This window comes from Oncorhynchus tshawytscha, linkage group LG13, assembly GCF_018296145.1.
Source record: "Oncorhynchus tshawytscha isolate Ot180627B linkage group LG13, Otsh_v2.0, whole genome shotgun sequence".
NCBI lineage: Eukaryota > Metazoa > Chordata > Actinopteri > Salmoniformes > Salmonidae > Oncorhynchus > Oncorhynchus tshawytscha.
Window position 1 is genome coordinate 68,022,094 of NC_056441.1, and position 21,801 is coordinate 68,043,894.

Consider the following 21,801-nt stretch of genomic DNA (forward strand, 5'->3'; position numbering starts at 1 on the left):
AGTGTGCTAAGCTGTCATCAAGGCAAAGGGTGGCTACTTTGAAGAATCTCAAATATAAAAAATATTTGGATTTGTTCAAAACTTCTTTGGTAACTACATGATTCTTTATGTGTTATTTCATAGTTTTGATGTCTTCACTTATTCTAAGATGTAGAAAATAGTAAAAATAAAGGAAAACCCTTCAATGAGTAGGTGTGTCCAAACTTTGACTGGTACTGTAAATCAAACTAGAAGTTGAAATGATGTCTGTGCCCAATGGGTTATTTTGGCCGTTGTGTGTGTGGTTGCTTATATTTGTCCTATTTCGAAATGTTTTTTGCTGTTGTTGCATATCCCACTCTTCCTGAGACCCTCGGAGAGTGGGGTCTTGGCCAGGGTCTGCCATTATCAACTTATTAAGTGCCTTGCTCAATGGCACATCGACAGATTTGTTCACATTGTCGGCTCGGGGATTCGAACTAGCGACCTTAAGTTACAGTGTGTGTGTGTGTGTGTGTGTGTGTAATGCAGTGCGGAGTGGGGTCCACAAGACAGTGGTAGATCCTGGGCGGAGTTGCTGTAAACCTCTACCCTACAGAGCTTCCCGTCGTCGCTCACTCGACGCGCTCCCGCATTTTACCTGTTAGCCAAGCCAAACGACAGAGCAGATGTTATACAACTGTAACTGAACACAGTTAGTGAATATCTCAGTATTTAACCCTGACCTTTACGGAAGGAAGTTACCTGATCGATATCAACGAACATATTATCAAACTTTAGGAACAGCGGAACAAGGATATCTGACATTTGCCAGGATGCACTTTTCAAGCTGTCTGTGTACCCTCCTCGTCGCGCTTGTCTACCAAGGTACTTACTGTATGTAGCCTAACATGCATCATATTTTACATTGTTTAAAAGAAAACTGTTACATTTTATCAACATTTTTAATAAAAACTTCATGGGAACTACATGGGGATTATGAGAATGTAGACGATACATCTAAAGTGAAAATGCTTGTTATTCGATTAGCAATATTGATTTCCACGGAGGTTTGTGAAGACAAATTTGTAGTTAGTTATAGTCATGGTTAGAGTTTTTTCAAACCAGTATTGCACATAGCATAACAAACTGTGTAACTACAAGTTGAATAGTGCATAAGTGTGTACAGCCTCTGGCCACACTTCGTGTGAGTGTAGAATAGGTTTCGCCAGGTGATAGTGATGTGCTCTCAATTTGGGAGATCTGTCCTCTCATTTATTACAATACTTACAACAGTAAACCGAGTTTCACAAAGCATCCGCTGTCTAATGCAACACTTGATAAATTATTATGTACTGCTTAAATAATAGAAATATATGCCTTTAAATTAGGAATGTGAGTGAATTACTATTTGAAATTTGGACCTGATTTGGTGCATAACCGAGTTGCAGTCAGATAACCTGCTATCTGACATATCTCATAGTAAGATGTTATTCCACACACCCTTTTCGACATTAACATGATGGGTATGTGTTGTGTTCCTTCATGGAGCCCCATCCCTTGTATATTATACAGTCTATTGACCCAATAGTAGCTGAAATGATTTGAAGCCCCTAAGAGTTAATAATTTCAGTGTTTTTGTCATGCTGAATGGGTTCAATTAAATGAATGTTGGAGATGGGTGGGGTGGTGTTATGGGGTGATTTCGTGATGAGTCAGTTCTAGGAACTGGGGGCAGGGATGATGGGGTATTATAGGAATGAGAGTGCTGTGTGTTGGGGGAGGGGTTAACTACATCAGATGAGGAAAAATATTGAAATTTGGCTGTTTTACGTTCTGTACATTTCTTTAAAGAAATACTTTCCCCAAGCCAACAGGTACACACCATGTGTTTAAATATTCTGTCTCAACATTTAACCAAACTGCAGTGGAGCTCTGAATAGTCCACCGGGAGAGGGAAAGGAAACCTGGTCTCAGAGCATTTCGTAATATTTTGCATGTAAATCCGAGACACTCCATTTAGTATGATATGTTAAGTTTCGTATTTTATGTATTAATTTGTGTATGTCCATCACCCATTTCGTTAGCTAGGCTAGGGGTTAGGGTTAGGATTTGGATAAGGAGTTAGGTTAAAGGGTTAAGGTTAGAGGAAGGGTTAGCTAAAACGGTAAAGGTTAGGGGAACAGTTAGCTAAGATGCTAAGTAGTTGCAAAGTAGCTAAACAGTAGTAAGTAGATGAAAAATAGCTAATTTGCTATAATTCTAAAGTTGTCCGTGATGAGATTTGATCTTGCAACCTTTGGGTTGCTAGACGTTGGCGTTATACGCCCAACCAACCACCCTCATTTTGTTTTAGTCTTAAGTAACTATGTGTCTTATGTAACCATACCAAACGTAACATATCGTACTAATGTAGTGTCTCGGAATAACGTACAGAATAATACGAAATGCTCTGAGACCAGGTTGGGAAGGGAGGTGGGTGATCTGACTTAGGTCCTCCTCTGTCTGACACTGTTACATGACATGCCTGTCATTGTAAATTACAGTGTGCCTCACTTGTCACTGTCACCCACTCTCAGGTGTTTTTATTTGAACTAGGTGGAAAAAAGAGCATCCCCTATGACAATAGCATGTCACGTGTTGACAGTTTTTCTAGTTGGACTGTGTGTTGTAGCTCCGTTGCCAGTTGCCCCTGGTTTTAATTTGGTTTATAGCCCTCCACACCAACATTTGATGAGTAAACATGATGCTGGCAGACAGGCCGTCCTCCATAAATGGTGAAACCATGTGTCTGTTTGCTTGTTCTATGGAGAGTTGATGATAACTTTTCAATGTGCTGGTTACTCATTACACCTTCATATGCAGTCTCATTTTAAGAAGCACTAGGCAACCATCTAGTTATCTATCTTCATCAAATCACAGAATCCCGTTTAATCTATCACCATATGCCTCATTGTAAATGTTGAATTGTAGGTTTTAAACTAAGTGCTCTGTTTGTGAAGGTAGTATTCAGAATAGACACCATCAGTCAGTAATTAGATACACTGTTGATCTTTTATTCATAAATTATCCTCTGGCAGGCGGTTCAGGTCAATCATGACCAAAGCCTCCTACCACCTGAACAGTTTCGTTCCCTGGGCTGTGTCCCTCACCAACCGGCCATCTGGCCCATAGAAACTAAAGGACTGTGCACTCTATGCTGCACACAGCAAACAGCTACTGTGTCTTTGAATTGTACACAGAATTAACTGCACAATTACTGCATTTAGATACAGTTGAAGTCCTACGTTTACATACACCTTAGCCAAATACATTTAAACTCAGTTTTTCACAATTCCTGACATTTAATCCTCGTAAAAATTCCCTGTCTTAGGTCAGTTAAGATCACCACTTTATTTTAAGAATGTGAAATGTCAGAACAATAGTATAGAAAAATTGATCATCACATTCTCAGTGGGTCAGAAGTTTACATACACTCAATTAGTATTTAAATTGCCTTTAAATAGTTTAACTTGGGTCAAACGTTTTGGGTAGCCTTCCACAAGCTTCCCACAATAAGTTGGGTGAATTTTGGCCCATTCCTCCTGACAGAGCTGGTGTAACTGAATCAGGTTTGTAGGCCTCCTTGCTCGCACACGCTTTTTCAGTTCTGCCCACAATTTTCTATAGGATTGAAGTCAGGGCTTTGTGATGGCCACCCCAATACCTTGACTTTGTTGTCCTTAAGCCATTTTAACACAACTTTGGAAGTATGCTTGGGGTCATTGTCCATTTGGAAGAACAATTTTAACTTCCTGACTGATGTCTTGATGTTGCTTCAACATATCCACATACTTTTTCTTTCTCATGATGCCATCTATTCTGTGAAGTGCACCAGTCCCTCCTGCAGCAAAGCACCCCCACAACATGATGCTGCCACCCCCGTGCTTCACGGTTGGGATGGTGTTCTTCGGCTTGCAAGCTTCCCTCTTTTTCCTCCAAACATAATGAAGGTCATTATGGCCAAACAGTTCACTTTTTGTTTCATCAGACCAGAGGACGTTTCTCCAAAAAGTACCATCTTTGTCCCCATGTGCAGTTGCAAACCGTAGTCTTGCTTTTTTATGGCGGTTTTGGAGCAATGGCTTCTTCCTTGCTGAGCGGCCTTTCAGGTTATGTCGATATAGGACTCATTTTTACTGTGGATATTAGAGGTCGACCGATTATGATTTTTCACCGCCGATGCCGATACCGATTATTGGATGACAAAAAAAGCCGATACCGATTAATCGGTCACTTTTTAAAAATGTATTTGTAATAATGACAATTACAACAATACTGAATGAACACTTATTTGAACTTAATATAATACATCAATAAAATCAATTTAGCCTTAAATAAATAATAAAACATGTTCAATTTGGTTTAAATAATGCAAAAACAAAGTTTTGGAGAAGAAAGTAAAAGTGCAATATATGCCATGTAAGTTCCTTGCTCAGACCATGAGAACATATGAAAGCTGGTGGTTCCTTTTAACATAAGTCTTCAATATTCCCAGGTAAGAAGTTTTAGGTTTTCGAATTATAGGACTATTTCTCTCTTTACCATTTGTATTTCATATACCTTTGACTATTGGATGTTCTTATAGGCACTTTAGTATTGCCAGTGTAACAGTATAGCTTCTGTCCCTCTCCTCACTCCTACCTGGGCTCGAACCAGGAACACAACGGCCACCCTCGAAGCAGCGTTACCCATGCAGAGCAAGGGGAACAACTACTCCAAGTCTCAGAGCGAGTGACGTTTGAAACGCTATTAGCGCGCACTCCGCTAACTAGCTAGCCATTTCACATCACATCGTTACACCAGCCTAATCTCGGGAGTTTATAGGCTTGAAGTCATAAACAGCAGAGCTGCTGGCAAAACGCACGAAAGTGCTGTTTGAATGAATGCTTATGAGCCTGCTGGTGCCTACCATCGCTCAGTCAGACTGCTCTATCATATCATAGACTTAATTATAACATAATAACACACAGAAATGCGAGCCTTAGGTCATTAATATGGTCGAATCTGGAAACTATCATCTCGAAAACAAGACGTTTATTCTTTCAGTGATATACGGAACCATTCCGTATTTTATCTAACGGGTGGCATCCATCAGTCTAAATATTCCTGTTACATTGCACAACCTTCAATGTTATGTCATAATTACGTAAAATTCTGGCAAATTAGTTCGCAATGAGCCAGGCAGCCCAAACTGTTGCATATACCCTGACTCTGCGTGCAATGAACGCAAGAGAAATGACACAATTTCACCTGGTTAATATTGCCTGCTAAACTGGATTAGTAGTTATGACTAGTGATTATGATTGATTGTTTTTTGCTAAGTTTAATTTAAATAAGTTTAATGCTAGCTAGCAATTTACCTTGGCTTCTACTGCATTCGCGTAACAGGCAGGCTCCTCGTGGAGTGCAATGGTTAGAGCGTTGGAATAGTTAACTGTACGGTTGCAAGATTAGATCCTCTGAGCTGACAAGGTGAAAATCTGTCGTTCTGGCCCTGAACACGGAAGTTAACCCACCGTTCCTAGGCTGTCATTGAAAATAAGAATGTGTTCTTAACTGACTTGCCTAGTTAAATAAAGGTATAAAATTAAAAATTAAAAAATAATTTGGAAATCGGCGCCCAAAAATACCGATTTCCGATTGTTATGAAAACTTGAAATCGGCCCTAATTAATCGGCCATTCCGATTAATCGGTCGACCTCTAGTTTAAATGGTTTCATTCTCTGAGGGTATCTCTTGCTTTTCTCAGTCTTCCCAAAGTGTCATTCATGTTCTGGGGGGAAAAATAAAATAACTTGTATATTTCGATAAGGGTCTTCTCGCTTTTGGCAATCTGGGAGAGGGAGGACATATTCATTCAAGTAAAGCAATTGCACTATTGTGGCTCTGCGTCTTTTTCATTTAATTCAGATTAGGGTCACAGAGACTAATTTAGTTTTAATCCACTTTGAGGCCTCTTGAGAAAAGGGGTGGGTCAAAGATAGAACCTATCCTTTTACCCAAATGCAGTGGATGAGGGTGAGCTAGCCAATAGGGCAGGGTTCCCCAACTGGCGGCCTGCGGGCCAATTCGGCTGTCCCCAAATGACAACCCGTTTTGGTTCTGGGTAGAACCCTTTTGGGTTCCATGTAGAGGGGTTCTACATTGAACCCAAGAAAGGGTTCTACCCAGAACAAAAATTGGTTCTTCAAAGGGTTCTCCTACGGGGACAGCCAAAGAACCCTTTTAGGTTCTAGGTAGCCCCTTTTTTTCTAAGAGTGTACCTGAGTGAGAATAGGATGTGATATGCACACGTCTAGTATAGTAGATTTATTCACTCTGGTTCAGTCTCTGATTTCTCCCCTGAAATGTTCAATTCTCAGTATTCACTTAGTTTAGGGAAAAGTATTGGCACTTTCTGTTAAGAGCTCAGGATTCACTGACGTGATGTAAAATGTTTCCGCCCTACAGAACTGTAGTCAGGCAACAATGAGAACATGTAAGCCAGCCCAGAAAACAGTTTTTTTCCGTAATGTAAAAGAGAGTATTTACAGACTGGACACACACAGCGATAAGATGTACAGCTTTGCTTAGAGAAAATGAAAGGGCTTGTGTGGCCAATGTAATCAGTCTCAAGCAATGACTCACCGGTGAAAAAAGTATTTTGTCTGCCTGTGACAGTTTTACACACGAGGGTATCAGTAAAACAGCCAAAGGAGTCTCAATTACACTAGCTAGTGTGATTGGCTCGTCCCAATTTTAGAGAGGAGTGGGAGATACGTTCTGTTTCAACAGTCACGATTGAGATTTCCCCTTAATCCCCCCCTTATCCAGAAAACTCACAACTCGGTTTGTATTGTCACTGGTTAGACAGGTTATAATGGCCTGGGTGGGTTTTCATTAGACAGCTTAAGATATAGGACATGTTTTACATATAGATTACATTTCCAGTCACACATTCCTGCGTGAAAGCCAAAATGTTACAATTTTGTAGAAAGGCACAGAACACCCTGGTATTTCTTTGAATGAAGATGCCAGCCTTAGAATCTCTATCTATTTCACTCCCCATTTTCTCACAGCAATCTTTCTTCATCAAAGCACTTCTGCTATTCACACACAAAAAATGCCTTATTTGTTATATGAAGGGAGTGACTACATTTTCAAGAAAGCCTTAACAACAGGAGTGAAATGACTACAACAGCACTCTCTCACTAGTCCCGTATGCCGAAATGCACCCATTGAAATGCATGAGGATATCTTTGGTTTTGGTGAAAGCCTACAGCGCACTGAAATCAGCTCTGCCCCTGTTTTGGGACAAAAATGTGAGGTTGTTTCTCGCTTTTGTTATTCACACTATCCCTCCTGCTTTCTCTAGTTTCCTGCGGACTCCCCCCGACGGTATTGTGAAGCAAGTTTCTTTTGAAACAAATGCATGGTATGATGGTGACTTCTCCTGCCGACTCCTCTCTTTGTCATGAAGATGGAACAGCACACACCCCTCTGGGAGGGCATTGAGGATCTTCCCCCTGTTCGCCCACCTCTCATATGCGCAAGGCAAGCCAAGCCTACTGGGGGAAAGTAGCTCTGGTCCATATGAAAAGCTAATGACATGGCTCATCCGAATGACACAATGATCTTAGTTGAAATATTACATTGGAAAGCCGTAAGCTTTTTACTAGGTGTGATTTAATTAGAATAGTTCATTAGCTATACCATTAGCTGGATTGGTAGTCACACATGCTTCCCCAAGGACCCGCTTTTTTTGGCACGTGAGTTCTCAGAACTCATAGAAGATAATTTCTCTTCTTCTTCTTTTCCTCACATTGTCTGATTTTTTTCTGAAAAGAGACAAAGCAAAAACAGTGTGTCCCATTATTGAGAGCCTATTAAGAGCCAGGGGAGCCCCAAGCACTAGGAACTTAATCTGACCCACTAAAGGTCAATGGGTAAATGGCCAAGATTTACACTCCCCATAAAGTGATTATATTGCCACATATTTACATGGGGTCAGGGCTGAAACGGATGGTGCTATCGCTCTGCAGTCCAGAGTGGTCTATTGTGATGACAATGGCATTGTGCTAAAGATAAAGCAGAAATTCGAAGCGGTGGGCAATAAAATGTCATGCAATTTTCCCTTTCCCATTCACTTTTAAATCGCTTTCTGTTTGGTCAGTAACGTCAGTAGTGACTGGTCTCTATTCATTCCAATGTTATTTTGCAATTTTCAGCCATGAAAAAACAGTGTCATATTTAGTGTTGCTCCATGAAGAATCCTGCCCCAGGGATCCAAACAGAAGTGTTTTATGTCTGCATTTGACCTCAGTAGTCCCCCATTCTAGCACTGCTGATGTCCCTCATCTATCCTTCTAAGATGGCGGCACACTGTGGAGCCTGGAGCTATCTATGATTACATGCTGCTTCAGATGAACTTGCAGGAGTTGTCATTCAATCCCAGAGTCCCTAACTTTCAATAAGGGACAGACATGCAGTCACTGCATATCTCTGCTTTCTGGAGAATAAACGCCTGCCATTTTTGCATGCCAGGGTATGTAAACTGGTAAAAATATAGCACATTCACATGTCAAGAGTGCAGAGTGTACTCTTCCTTTGTTGCTTTGAAGCATTCTTTTAGGTCTTAAACATCTTGCTCAGGAAGTTTCAAATGCATGCTTCCTCTCATGCGTTGGATTCCTGGCTGTAAATCCCAGGTGGTAAAGTGCTTTGTAAAAGAGTGTTTTTTATGCTGAAACTTATCTGGCTGTGGAGCTCTCGCTGCCTGGAATTCAAAGCCTTGTATTAGCCTTGGATGTATGGAGTTCCTTCACCTGATGCATACATGAAAGAGCCAGAACCAAGGCTTTTGTGATCATTTGTAACAATACATTTTAGTGAATAATTTATAGATTCTAAACAGAAAGCTGAATTCTTCCTTTTACCAAATGATAAAAAGTACTTTAAAAGGTTTCTGGTGAGGTTGAGAACTAGATATATTCACTGGTCAGTCACTAGTTGATTCTGGTCTTAAGGGCGTGATACTCTTAAAACTACCCTGTGAGCAAGAACTGCAATTTACTGTTTATATAGAATGTTTATACAGTACAGTGTAGTTTTAGAATGAACTCTAAATACTCTGAATTCTTCACACCAGCCCTATTATCTTTGATGTTGAACCATTTCACGTTTAGTGAAGTAAAATTATCCTCTTGCAAATGTGTCACTGTATGGACGCCGTTGATGATGAATACCATGTAAAACTGGGTTTGATTAGCTAGTTGCTACTGTGCAGTAGTTGTATTTTAACACTTCCATTGTCAGTGTCACACCTGCTCCCGCTCTTCCACCCTGGCTCTCGAGGGCGTCAGGCTGGCCTACATTACGTACTCCTGCCACCATCCTTTACGCACACCTGCCTTCCCTCGTCACGCGCTTCAGCGATATTAGACTCACCTGGACTCACGCGATCACCTGTTTATTACATCCCCTATATTTTGTCAGTTCCCCAGCTCTGTTCCCCGCTGCAACATTGTTTGTCATATGTACGTGTTACCTGTGTGCTGACGCTGTTCCTGTCTTGTTCTATGTCTGTTCCCGAATAAATGTCTGACTCCCCATACCTGCTTCTCCTGTCCGGCGTCGGCTGTTACAGTCAGACATTAGTGGGTAGGTGAAGAACCTCTTGTGCACTAATTAGATGGAGAACCTAATTGTCTAATGGGACCCATCTTGAGAGGTCAAGTAGCCCCATGCTCCTGCAGAGAATTCTAAAAAGTACTTTAACTCCCATCTGAGCTGTTAAACCAGGGTTTCCCAAACTTGGTACTCGGGACCCCAAGGGGTGCGTGTTTTGGTTTTTGCCTTAGCACTACACAGCTGATTTAAATAATAAACTATTCATCAAGCTTTGATAATTTTAATCAGAACCCTTGGGGTCCCCAGCACCGAGTTTGGGAAACACCGTGTTAAACCGTGACATTTTCCTGCTCATCTTTCGAGACCGCTTAAGATGGAGCACAGGAATTTGCAATGAAACACTAGAATCTGCTCTACAATGATGGAGTCTTTTGCTTTAGAAAAACCGTTCATGTTAGGGAGAAGGAATAATGTTTTCTAAGGAATCACAAATAAATTCAGTTGCATAGTTCCGTGTCAAGTAAATGCTGCATTATTCGAAGTGCCAGCCCAGTATATGAGAGCAAAGGAATTGTAAAATAAACTTCCAGGTGTTTCATTTTGAGTAATGGAGGTGCCATAATCCGTTATGAATTAGTTTGCTTTCTTACCTGTAGTAGATACAGCGAGGAGAGGATATCGCTTTTCCTAATGTAACGATAGTGATTTAATTTAAATCCTCCGGGTTATGCAATAAGAGATTCTCACAATGGAAAATATGACTAGTCATATTAGTTTATGTGTTGTAGGGATGAATGGGTATGGCATTCCCCCTCTCTCTCTGAAGAAATCTCTGGATTACCTATCCCATGCTCCAGGCCTTGCCACTGTGTGTTTGCCTATAAACAGATATGACACAGGCAATGCATCACAGTGGAGATCATCACTACCCCTGTCTGCCATTACATGCACATTTACCCAGACAGTAATGTCTCCAGATGTCCTCGCCAGTAATTGGATCGCTTTGTCACCCTTCGGCACCAGACAGCACTTTTCCGGGTTCTGATATACATACATTCTTCATTGATGTTCATGCTTCATACAGTGTTGTCTTATGTTGTGATCCTCACTCAGAATGTTGCTGTTGCTTGTTCTTTTGTCAATGTGGACTGTTGAGAGGCTGTTGTTCTGTACATACAGAATGTTCTAGAGGAGGTTTTTCATTTGACTATTCAAAGTATGAGGATCTGGCCCAATTGCTCTCCAAGCCAACAGACTCTTTAATCAGGAGATGTTTGCTGCGGGGATTGATTTTGTTGGAAGGATATGAGTCATACAGCTGAAATGTTGCTTATCGACAGGCTGCTGTGAAGTTATTGTGTCTTTCTGCTGCTGGTGATAGTGAAGGCAACTCAGCTCATTATCAGGGGAATCTGCAAAGCTCCTGTTCAAAAGCACCAGTGTTGGAAATTGTTCTCTATAGACAAACAGGAGGGGATAATAGGGAAATACGCATAGCATGGCGCCAGGCTAAGTGGTTTAAAGCACTTATGTTGATATATGGCTGCTCTCGTGTGATGATAGCAGGAGAAAAAGTAATGGCCATCGAGTCATTTGTAGTAAAACTAATGAAAATATGTTACGCCTGAGAATGAATGCTCATAAGCAAGAGACATCGAAGTGAATGGTAATTCTCAATGTGCGGTGACAGTTCTAACAATAGATTGATTTGAAGTTAAAATACAAGTGTTCAACTTCTCTCCTTTGAATCTGAAGAAGGTAACAATCTTACCAGAGTATAACCTTTTTATACAAGTCCAGATTTAATGTTCTCTATCCCACACAGTATATAAAGTGTATTAATTGTAGTTTTATAATACCCCTGTGTTTTCAAGCCTTTGAAAAAGGTGTAATTGTGAAGGGAAGTGTCGCTGAAGTATGCCATTTTCTTGAAGAGCTTGAATGACATTTGAATGTATGCAATTTCTCATACATTTTTGTGGCAATGCCACGTTTTGTAATAATGGGTAAAAGGCAAACATATATTACTCTTGTTGTGTACTGTATGTAGTAGACTTACCATTTTAGGCTTACTGTAATCCCGACAAAATCACGGCACAGAAATTATTACAAATGGCGTGCGCCTAGCATGCGCCATTGCGCGCATGTTGATTTTGTACCCCCACACCAGAAACGATCAGGACACGCAGGTTGAAATATCAAAACAAACTCTGAACCAATTATATTAATTTGAGGACAGGTGGAAAAGCATTAAACATTTAAGGCAATTTAGCTAGCAAGCTTGCTGTTGCTAGCTAATTTGTCCTGGGATATAAACATTGGGTTGTTATTTTACCTGAAATGCACAAGGTCCTCTACTACGACAATTAATCTATATTTTCTGTACAGTTGCCTGTTGGGGAACCGCTTTGCATTGCACAATTTAATTGAAAAACACATCTGCAGGTATTAAAACCTACTGACCCCAAGCTTTATAGCCTGTATCATGCTCAACCAGTTTGAAAAATACTATCGTTTTTTTTCAGAAGTTGTAACTGTCGCCCTTTGCCAGCGAGGCCGGGCGTGGAGACAGTAAAAGTCTTGTGTTTTCAACTCGTGCTGTCCTGGAGGGATTCATGTTAGTCAGTGGACTGTGTGCTCAGTCTGTTATTGGACCTATACAGCGTTCTTTCTCTCCTTAATCTCTGTGTTTATCTCTCTGAGGGAGTGGGGGGTGGGGGATCACTGCACTCTACTCTAGATCCATGGCTCAACATTGATCTCAGGGTCAACAGGCAGAACCTTTGGCAGCCTAGCCCAGAACCTTAGAATGCCTGTTTGTGACCTGGGGTGGGCTCTCCTTTGAGGAAGGTGGGTCATTATTTGGTGTTGGTGACATGCGGGGCCAGCACTGCTCATCAGTGATGGACGTCGGTCACACCTGTCCCAGGTGAATTACTACACACGAAACTTACTCCCCAAGAGGGATATCTTTCACTCATAATCCAGCCAAAGAATAACACATTCTCGAGTGATGTTCGTTTCTCTTCCAAAGAGTGTGCCAAGTCCCACTCAGAAAGCTTTCTCTGTTTTGTCCAGCACATTGGATGCTACTTCCCGTTAAACACTTTATTTGGTTAGTGCATCAGTAACATTTCAACTAACCATCTACTAACCCTAGCTTTAACCCTAACCTTAACCCTTATCCTAACCCTAAACTTCACCATAGCCCCAACCTTAACCCTTACCCTAACCCTTATTCTAAACATAAACCTAACCTTAGCAAGCAGTTGCTTATCAACAGATAGTTTGTTGATAGTATTACCATCTGTAGAGCATTTGGACTATCCATTTTCTAAAGCAGAGTAAACAATATTATTTCTGCAAGGAAGACACTCAAGACATATGTTCCTTTTGGAATTGATAGCAACAGTAACTAGGAGCATGATATCCCCCTCGTAAATCAAATCAAATGTAACACAAGAAAATAACAATAACGAGACTATATACAAGGAGTACCAGTACCGAGTCAATGGCAGGGGTACGAAGTAGTTTAGGTAAATGAGGTAATACAGTATGTACATGTAGGTAGGGGTAAAAGTGACTAGGCAGTCATGATATATAATAAACAGAGCGGCAGCGTATGTGAAGAGTGTGTCTTTGTGTGAGTGTGTGTGTGTCTGTGGCGTCAATATGCTTGTGTGTGAGCATATGTAGTGTAATTATGTGTGTTGGAGTGTCAGTGTAGTATGTGTGAGTGTGTGGGTAGAGTAGTGAATCTATCAGGTATCAAGGGAAGACCCAGATGCAGACACCTCGAATTGACAATGGTTTAATATTCCAACAGGGGCAGGCAATAGACAGATCAAGGCAGGCAGGGGTCATTAAACCAGAGGTGGGGCAAAGGTACAGGTTCGGCAGGCTCAGGGTCAAGGGCAGGCAGAGTGGTCAGGCGGGCTCAGAGTCAGGACAGAGTCAGGACTGATACCCCAGGGAACACTCAAACGGATATAGGCCCGTGGCAGAACAGGGAAGAGTGTTGCGGGCGTACTCAACCCACACCATCTGCTGGCTCCAGGAGGTGGTGTTGGCAGAGACCAGGCAGAGCAGAGTAGTCTCAAGATCCTGGTTAGCTCGCTCCGACTGGCCATTGGACTGTGGGTGGAACCCAGAGGACAGGCTGGCCGACGACCCAATGAGGGCACAGAATGCCTTCCAGAACCGGGACTAGAACTGAGGACCCCGGTCGGAGACCATGTATACGGGCAGTCCATGGATCCGGAAGACGTGCTGCACCATGAGCTGGGCCGTCTCCTTGGCTGAGGGTAGTTTGAGGAGAGGAATGAATTGAGCGGCCTTGGAAAACCAGTTGACCACAGTCAGGATGGCACTGTTGCCCTCAGACGGGGGGAGACCCGTGATGAAATCCAGGGATATGTGGGACCAGGCCCAGTGAGGGACAGGCAGTGGTTGCAGAAGATCAGCCAGAGCTTGCCGAGGAGTCTTATTCTGAGCACAGACAGTGCAGGCGGAGACAAATGCAGCAACATCCGGAACCATCGTATGCCACCAAAAGCGTTGTCGCACGAAGGCCAGGGTGTGACGGGAGCCTGAGTGGCAGGCAAGCCTGGAGGAATTGGCCCACTCCAGGACGGCAGAGAGGACAGCATCAGGCACAAACATCTGATTACCAGGGCCCCCCCAAGTTTCGACTGGGACCTCTGCGCCTCCCAGACCTGTTTACCTATACCCAGTTGAGTGCTGTCACCAGGCACGAGGTGGGAAGGATGGTCTCGGGCTCCGGGGTGGTACCCGTGGGGCTATAGCAGCGGGACAGTGCATCCGGCTTGACATTCTTGGATCCCGGCCGGTACGAAAGGGAGATGTTGAACCGTGTGAACAGCAGGGCCCATCTGGTTTGCCTGGAGTTGGGGCGCTTGGCGGTACGGAGATACTCCAGGTTCTTGTGGTCGGTCCACACGATGAATGGGTGTTCTTCCCCCTCCAGCCAGTGCCTCCATTCCTCCAATGCCATCTTCACTGCGAGGAGCTCACGATTCCCCACATCGTAGTTCCTGTCTGTGGCGTTGAGGTGGTGGGAGAAGGCAGTGCAGGGATGTAGCCTGAGGTCCCGGACAAAACGCCTGGACAGGACCGCCCCCACTCTGACATATGAAGCACAGGGGATTCATGGGGAAGATGGGCGAAACCTGATGGGGGGTGGAGACAATTACAAGGACAGGTGAAGCAGATCTGGGTGTGACAGATTGTACACAAAAATATATATATATAAACTCAGCAAAAAAAGGAATGTCCTCTCAATGTCAACTGCATTTATTTTCAGCAAACTGTAAATATTTGTATGAACATAACAAGATTCAACAACTGAGACATAAACTGAACAAGTTCCACAGACATGTGACAAACAGTGCATCTTCTCCTCATGGACTGCACCAGATTTGCCAGTTCTTGCAGTGAGATGTTACCCCACTCTTCCACCAAGGCACCTGCAAGTTCCCAGACATTTCTGGGGGGAATTTTTTATTTTTTATTTGTTTTATATATTTCACCTTTATTTAACCAGGTAGGCTAGTTGAGAACAAGTTCTCATTTGCAACTGCGACCTGGCCAAGATAAAGCATAGCAGTGTGAACAGACAACACAGAGTTACACATGGAGTAAACAATTAACAAGTCAATAACTCAGTAGAAAAAAAGAGAGTCTACATACATTGTGTGCAGAAGGCATGAGGAGGTAGGCGAATAATTACAGGATAGTAGGATAGTCAGTTTTACTAGGGTAAGTTTGGCGGCGTGAGTGAAGGAGGCTTTGTTGCGGAATAGAAAGCCGACTCTAGATTTGATTTTAGATTGGAGATGTTTGATATGAGTCTGGAAGGAGAGTTTACAATCTAGCCAGACACCTAGGTACTTATAGATGTCCACATATTCTAGGTCGGAACCATCCAGAGTGGTGATGCTAGTAGGGCGTGCGGGTGCAGGCAGCGAACGGTTGAAAAGCATGCATTTGGTTTTACTAGCGTTTAAGAGCAGTTGGAGGCCACGGAAGGAGTGTTGTATGGCATTGAAGCTCGTTTGGAGGTTAGTGTCCAAGGACGGGCCGGAAGTATACAGAATGGTGTCGTCTGCGTAGATGTGGATCAGGGAATCGCCCGCAGCAAGAGCAACATCATTGATATATACAGAGAAAAGAGTCGGCCCGAGAATTGAACCCTGTGGCCCTAGTCCTCACCCTCCCATCAAACACGTCCCAGACGTACTCAATGGGATTGAGATCTGGGCTCTTCGCTGGCCATGGTAGAACACTGACATTCATGTATTGCAGGAAATAACGCACAGAATGAGTAGTATGGCAGGTGGCATTGACATGCAGGAGATGCATGTCAGGATTAGCCTGCAGGAAGGGTACCACATGAGGGAGGAGGATGTCTTCCTTGTAACGCACACCATTGAGATTGCCTGCAATGACAATAAGCTCAGTCCGATGATGCTGTGACACACTGCCCAAACCATGACGGACCCTTCACCTCTAAATTGATCCCGCTCCAGAGTACAGGCCTCTGTGTAACGCTCAGTCCTTCATCGATAAACGTGAATCCAACCATCACCCCTGGTGAGACAAAACCGCGACTCTTCAGTGAAGAGCACTTTTGCCAGTCCTGTCTGGTCCAGCGATGGTGGGTTTGTGCCCATAGGCGACATTGTTGCTGGTGATATCTGGTGAGGATCTGCCTTACAACAGGCCTACAAGCCCTCAGTCCAGCCTCTCTCAGCCTATTGAGGACAGTCTGAGTACTGATGGAGGGATTGTGCGATCCTGGTGTAACTCAGGCCGTTGTTGCTGCCATCCTGTACCTGTCCCGCAGGTGTGATATTCGTATGTACCAATCCTGTGCAGGGGTTGTTACACGTGGTCTGCCACTGCGAGGACGATCAGCTGTCCATCCTGTCTCCCTGTAGCTCTGTCTTAGGCATCTCACAGTATGGACATTGCAATTTATTCCCCTGGCCACATCTGCAGTCCTCATGTCTCCTTGCAGCATGCTTAATGCACGTTCACGGAGATGAGCAGGGACCCTGGGCATCTTTCTTTTGGTGTTTTTCAGAGTTTAGTAGAAAGGCCTCTCTAGTGTCCTAAGTTTTCATAACTGTGACCTTATTTGCCTACCGTCTGTAAGCTGTTAGTGTCTTAATGACCGTTCCACAGGTGCATGTTCATTAATTGTTTATGGTTCATTGAACAAGCATGGGAAACATTGTTTACCCTCTCTGCGATATGTGGGACGGTAGCGTCCCAACTGGCCAACATTCAGTGAAAATGCAGGGCGCCAAATTCAAATAAATTACTATAAAAATTAAACTTCCATGAAATCACACATTCAATTTTCCAAATTAAAGCTACACCTGTTGTGAATCCAGCCAACTTGTCAGATTTTAAAAATGCTTTACGGCGAAAGCAAACGATGCTATTACCTGAGGATAGCAACCAAGCAAACAAACACAGACCATCATATTTCAACCCTCCAGGTGCGACACAAAACGCAGAAATAAAAATAGAATTCTGTATGCTATATACAGGGGGTACCACTACTGAGTCAATGTATGGGGGACCTGTGTCGAGGTAATTGAGGTAGTATGTACATGTAGGTAGAGTTATTAAAGTGACTATACATGATAAAAACAGAGAGTAGCAGCAGTGTAGAAGAGGGGGGGATGCAAATAGTCTGGGTAGCCATTTGATTAGATGTTCAGGAGTCTTATGGCTTGGGGGTAGAAGCTGTTTAGATGCCTCTTGGACCTAGACTTGGCGCTCCGCTACCGCTTTCCATGTGGTAGCAGTGAGAACGGTCTATGACTAGGGTGGCTGGAGTCCTTGACCGTTTTTAGGGCCTTCCTCTGACACCGCCTGTTATAGAGGTCCTGGATTGCAGGAAGCTTGGCCCCGGTGATGTACTGGGCCGTATACACTACCAGCTGTAGTGCCTTGCAGTCGGAGACTGAGCAGTTGCCATACCAGGCAGTGATGCAATTTGTCTGGATGCTCTCTATGGTGCAGCTGTAGAACCTTTTGAGGATCTGAGGACCCATGCCAAATCTTTTCAGTCCCCTGAGGGGGAATAGGTTTTGTCGTGCCGTCTTCACGACTGTCTTGGTGTGCTTGAACCATGTTAGTTTGTTGGTGATGTGGATGTCAAGGAACTTGATGTTCTCAACCTGCTCCACTACAGCCCCGTCAATGAGAATGGAGGCATGCTCTGTCCTCCTTTTCCTGTAGTCCACAATCATCTCCTTTTTTCTTGATCACTTTGAGGGAGAGGTTGTTGTCCTTGCACCACATGGTCAGGTCTCTGACCTCCTCCCTATAGGCTCATCGTTGTCGGTGATGAGGCCTACCACTATTGTGTCATCGGAAAATGTAGTCATGAGTCATGAATGAACAGGGGGTACAGGAGGGTACTGTGCACGCACCTCTGAGGGGCCCCTGTGTTGAGGATCAGCGTGGCGGATGTTTTGTTACCTACCCTTACCACCTGGGGGCAGACTGTCAGGAAGTCCAGGATCCAGCTGCAGTGGGAGGTGTTTAGTCCCAGGGTCCTGAGCTTAGTTATGAACTTTGAAGGCAGTATGGTATTGAACGCTGAGCTGTAGTCAATTAATAACATTCTCACATAGGTGTTCCTTTTGTCCAGGTGTGAAAGGGAAGTGTGGAGTGCAATAGAGATTGCATCATCTATGGATCTGTTTGGGCGGTATGCAAACTGGAGTGGGTATAGGGTTTCTGGGATAATGGTGATGTGAGCCATGACCAGCCTTTCAAAGCACTTCATGGCTACAGACGTGAGTGGTCACGGTCGGTAGTTATTTAGGCAGGTTACCTTATTGTTCTTAGGCACAGGGACTATGGTGGTGTGCTTGAAACATGTTGGTATTACAGACTCAAAAAGGGAGTGGTTGAAAATGTCAGTGAAGATATTGCCAGTTAGTCAGCGCATGCTCACAGTACACATCCTGGTAATCCATCTGGCCCTGCGGCCTTGTGAATGTTGACCTGTTTTAAGGTCTTACACACATCAGCTGTGGAGAGCGTGATCACACAGTCGTCCGGAACAGCTGATGCTCTCATGCATGTTTCAGTGTTACTTGCCTTGAAGCGAGCATATAAGTTATTTAGCTCGTCTGGTAGGCATGTGTCACTGGGCAGCTCTCGGCTGTGCTTCCCTTTGTAGTTTGTAATAGTTTGCAAGCCCTGCCACATCCGACGAGCTTCTGAGCCGGTGTAGTACGATTCGATCTTGGTCCTCTACTGACACTTTGCCTGTTTGATGGTTCGTCGGAGGGAATAGCAGGATTTCTTATAAGCTCCTTCGAAGCGGCAGCTCTACCCTTTAGCTCAATGCGAATGTTGCCTGTATCCATGGCTTCTGGTTGGGGAATGTACGTACAGTCACTGTGGGGACGACGTCATTGATGCACTTATTGATGAAGCCAGCCCCTGATGTGGTGTACTCCTCAATGCCATTGGAGGAATCTCGGAACATATTCCAGTCTGTGCTAGCAAAACAGTCCTGTTGTTTAGCATCTGCTTCATTTGACCACTTTTTTATAGACAGAGTCACTGGTGATTCCTGCTTTAATTTATGCTTGTAAGCAGGAATCAGGAGGATGGAATTATGGTCAGATTTGCGAAATGGAGGGTGAGGGAGAGCTTTGTGTGCATCTCTGTGTGTGGAGTAAAGGTGGTCTTGTCACGTTCTGACCTTAGTTCCTTTGTTTTGTCTTTTGTTTTAGTATGGTCAGGGCGTGAGTTGGGTGGGTTGTCTATGTTCGTTTTTCTATGATTTTCTATTTCTGTGTTTGGCCTGGTATGGTTCTCAATCAGAGGCAGCTGTCAATCGTTGTCTCTGATTGAGAACCATATTTAGGTAGCCTGTTTTCAATTATGTTTTGGGGGTGGTTATTTTCAGTCTTTGTGTGTCTGCACCAGACAGAACTGTTTCGGTTGTTTCTGTGTTATTTTGTTATTCAGTGTTCTGTTTTGATTATTATTAAAAGGATGAACATTAACCACGCTGCGCTTTGGTCCTCTCCTTCTTCCACCCAAGACAGCCATTACAGGTCTAGAGTTTTTTCCCTCTGGTTGCACATTTAACATGCTCATAGAAATTTGGTAAAACTGATTTAAGTTTCCCTGCATTAAAGTCACTAGGAGCCTAGGAGCCACTAGGAGCGCCGCCTCTGGATGAGCATTTTCCTGTTTGCTTATGGCGGTATACAGCTCATTGAGTGGTTTTATTGCCAGCATCAGTCTGTGGTGGTATGTAGACAACTACGAAAACACAGGAGGTTTTTGGTCCCGGTACCACATGCCGTGTGGTAGCAGATAGAACTATCTATGACTTGGATGGCTGGAGTCTCTTATATAGCCTTAGACTTTGGGCGACTTTGGTAGAGTGCTGTAGCTCATGTTCATTTTCAACCTGTCACAGCAGTCCTCCAAAACATGTGATGTCAGTTAGTGGATATTTAAAAATACACAGACAGGATGCCCATGCAGGTATTTAATCCTCTGTGTTTATTATCTGCATTCCGTGTGCTCATTCATGTTATCTGGCCTGTGTAGCATTCTGAATGACCTCTGACCCAGTGTTTTGAATGTCAAGCAGAACACAAATGCTTCGAATTCAACCACTAATGCCCTCTTATTACCAACCAGGCTGTGGAACTTATTGGAATGGAAGACAGGCCTGGTCTGTTTCATTGGGAAGGGTTGAAAGATCAGTTCTGTCATTAGATGTTCCACAACACAGTACACTACTTTCTGGGATCATAAGGAAGCATCAAGCACCGCTATGGCAATTACACAAGATTAAAGCCATCGCCGGTAGTCAGTTGAACAAATGGGAATATTTGTATTTGCTTTTTTACAACATAAGACATATATTATTGATAGCCAAAGTGGGCCTTGCTTTAAAATCTGACAATAATGAAACTGTAGGTTCTGCTGAGTGTATACATCCATTAATCATTAATTTTGCATTAGGGAAATGTCAGCTCCTGCTTCTTACTCCATCTAATGAAGCACTTTCAGATCAATAGCTGGACGGTGTTTTGTTTACACATTGATATTAGTGATCAGCCTTGGGGTCTTATCACCTGACTCCCTCCACACACGCCGCCATCTACACAGCCAGGGGAGGAGTGGGGCTGCTAGCATGATCCAGGCTAAGGAAAAGGTTTAGTTTACCCTAAACAGAGGTATTTTGTGGCACCAATTGTGATCGGTATCTACCAGCACCATATGCAACTATATGCAGATAGTATAAATACAAGGGGCCCCTCCAGCACCCATGGAAGGCAAATGTTCAAAGCACCAGGTACTGGGGGAGAGAGAGCGAGAGAGAGGGAGGGGGTAATAGTGAACTCTGCAGGGGATACTTTAGGAGAAGACAATACCTGTAACTGAATCAAATCAAATCAAACCTTACAGTGAAATGCTTTCTTACAGGCTCTAACCAATAATGCAAAAAAGATATTAGGTGAACAATAGGTAGGTAAAGAAATAAAACAACAGTAAAAAGACAGGCTATATACAGTAGCGAGGCTATGAAAGTAGTGAGGCTACATACAGACACCGGTTAGTCAGGCTGATTGAGGTAGTATGTACATGTAGATATGGTTAAAGTGACTATGCATATATGATGAACAGAGACTAGCAGTAGCGTAAAAGAGGGGGTTGGCAGGTGGAGGTGGGGGGGGGCACACAATGCAAATAGTCCAGGTAGCCATTTGATTACCTGTTCAGGAGTCTTATGGCTTGGGGGTAAAAACTGTTGAGAGGCCTTTTTGTCCTAGACTTGGCACTCCGTTACCACTTGCAATGCGGTAGTAGAGAGAACAGTCTAGAACTGGGGTGGCTGGGGTCTTTGACAATTTTTAGGGCCTTCCTCTGACACCACCTGGTGTAGAGGTCCTGGATGGCAGGCAGCTTAGCCCCAGTAATGTACTGGGCCGTACGCACTACCCTCTGTAGTGCCTTGCGGTCAGAGGCCGAGCAATAGCCGTACCAGGCAGTGATGCAACCGGTCAGGATGCTCTCTGTTGCAGCTGTAGAACCTTTTGAGGATCTGAGGACCCATGCCAAATCTTTTTAGTTTCCTACGGGGGAATAGCCTTTGTCATGCCCTCTTCACGA

General features: G+C 43.6%; 1 protein-coding gene across 3 annotated transcripts in view; it reads left to right on the forward strand.

Moving 5' to 3' along the window:
- The first annotated feature begins 565 nt into the window (after window positions 1-565).
- LOC112265564 (CD166 antigen homolog A) overlaps window positions 566-21,801 on the forward strand; it is a 64,717-nt gene continuing 43,481 nt past the window's right edge. For 2 of the 3 annotated variants that reach the window (XM_024442975.2, XM_024442976.2), the window contains exon 1: window positions 566-855. In XM_024442975.2, the coding sequence (XP_024298743.1) occupies window positions 795-855 (61 nt within the window). In that variant the 5' untranslated portion in view covers window positions 566-794. The remainder of the gene's footprint in view (window positions 856-21,801) is intronic. The other variant, XM_024442977.2, reaches the window with a different exon arrangement.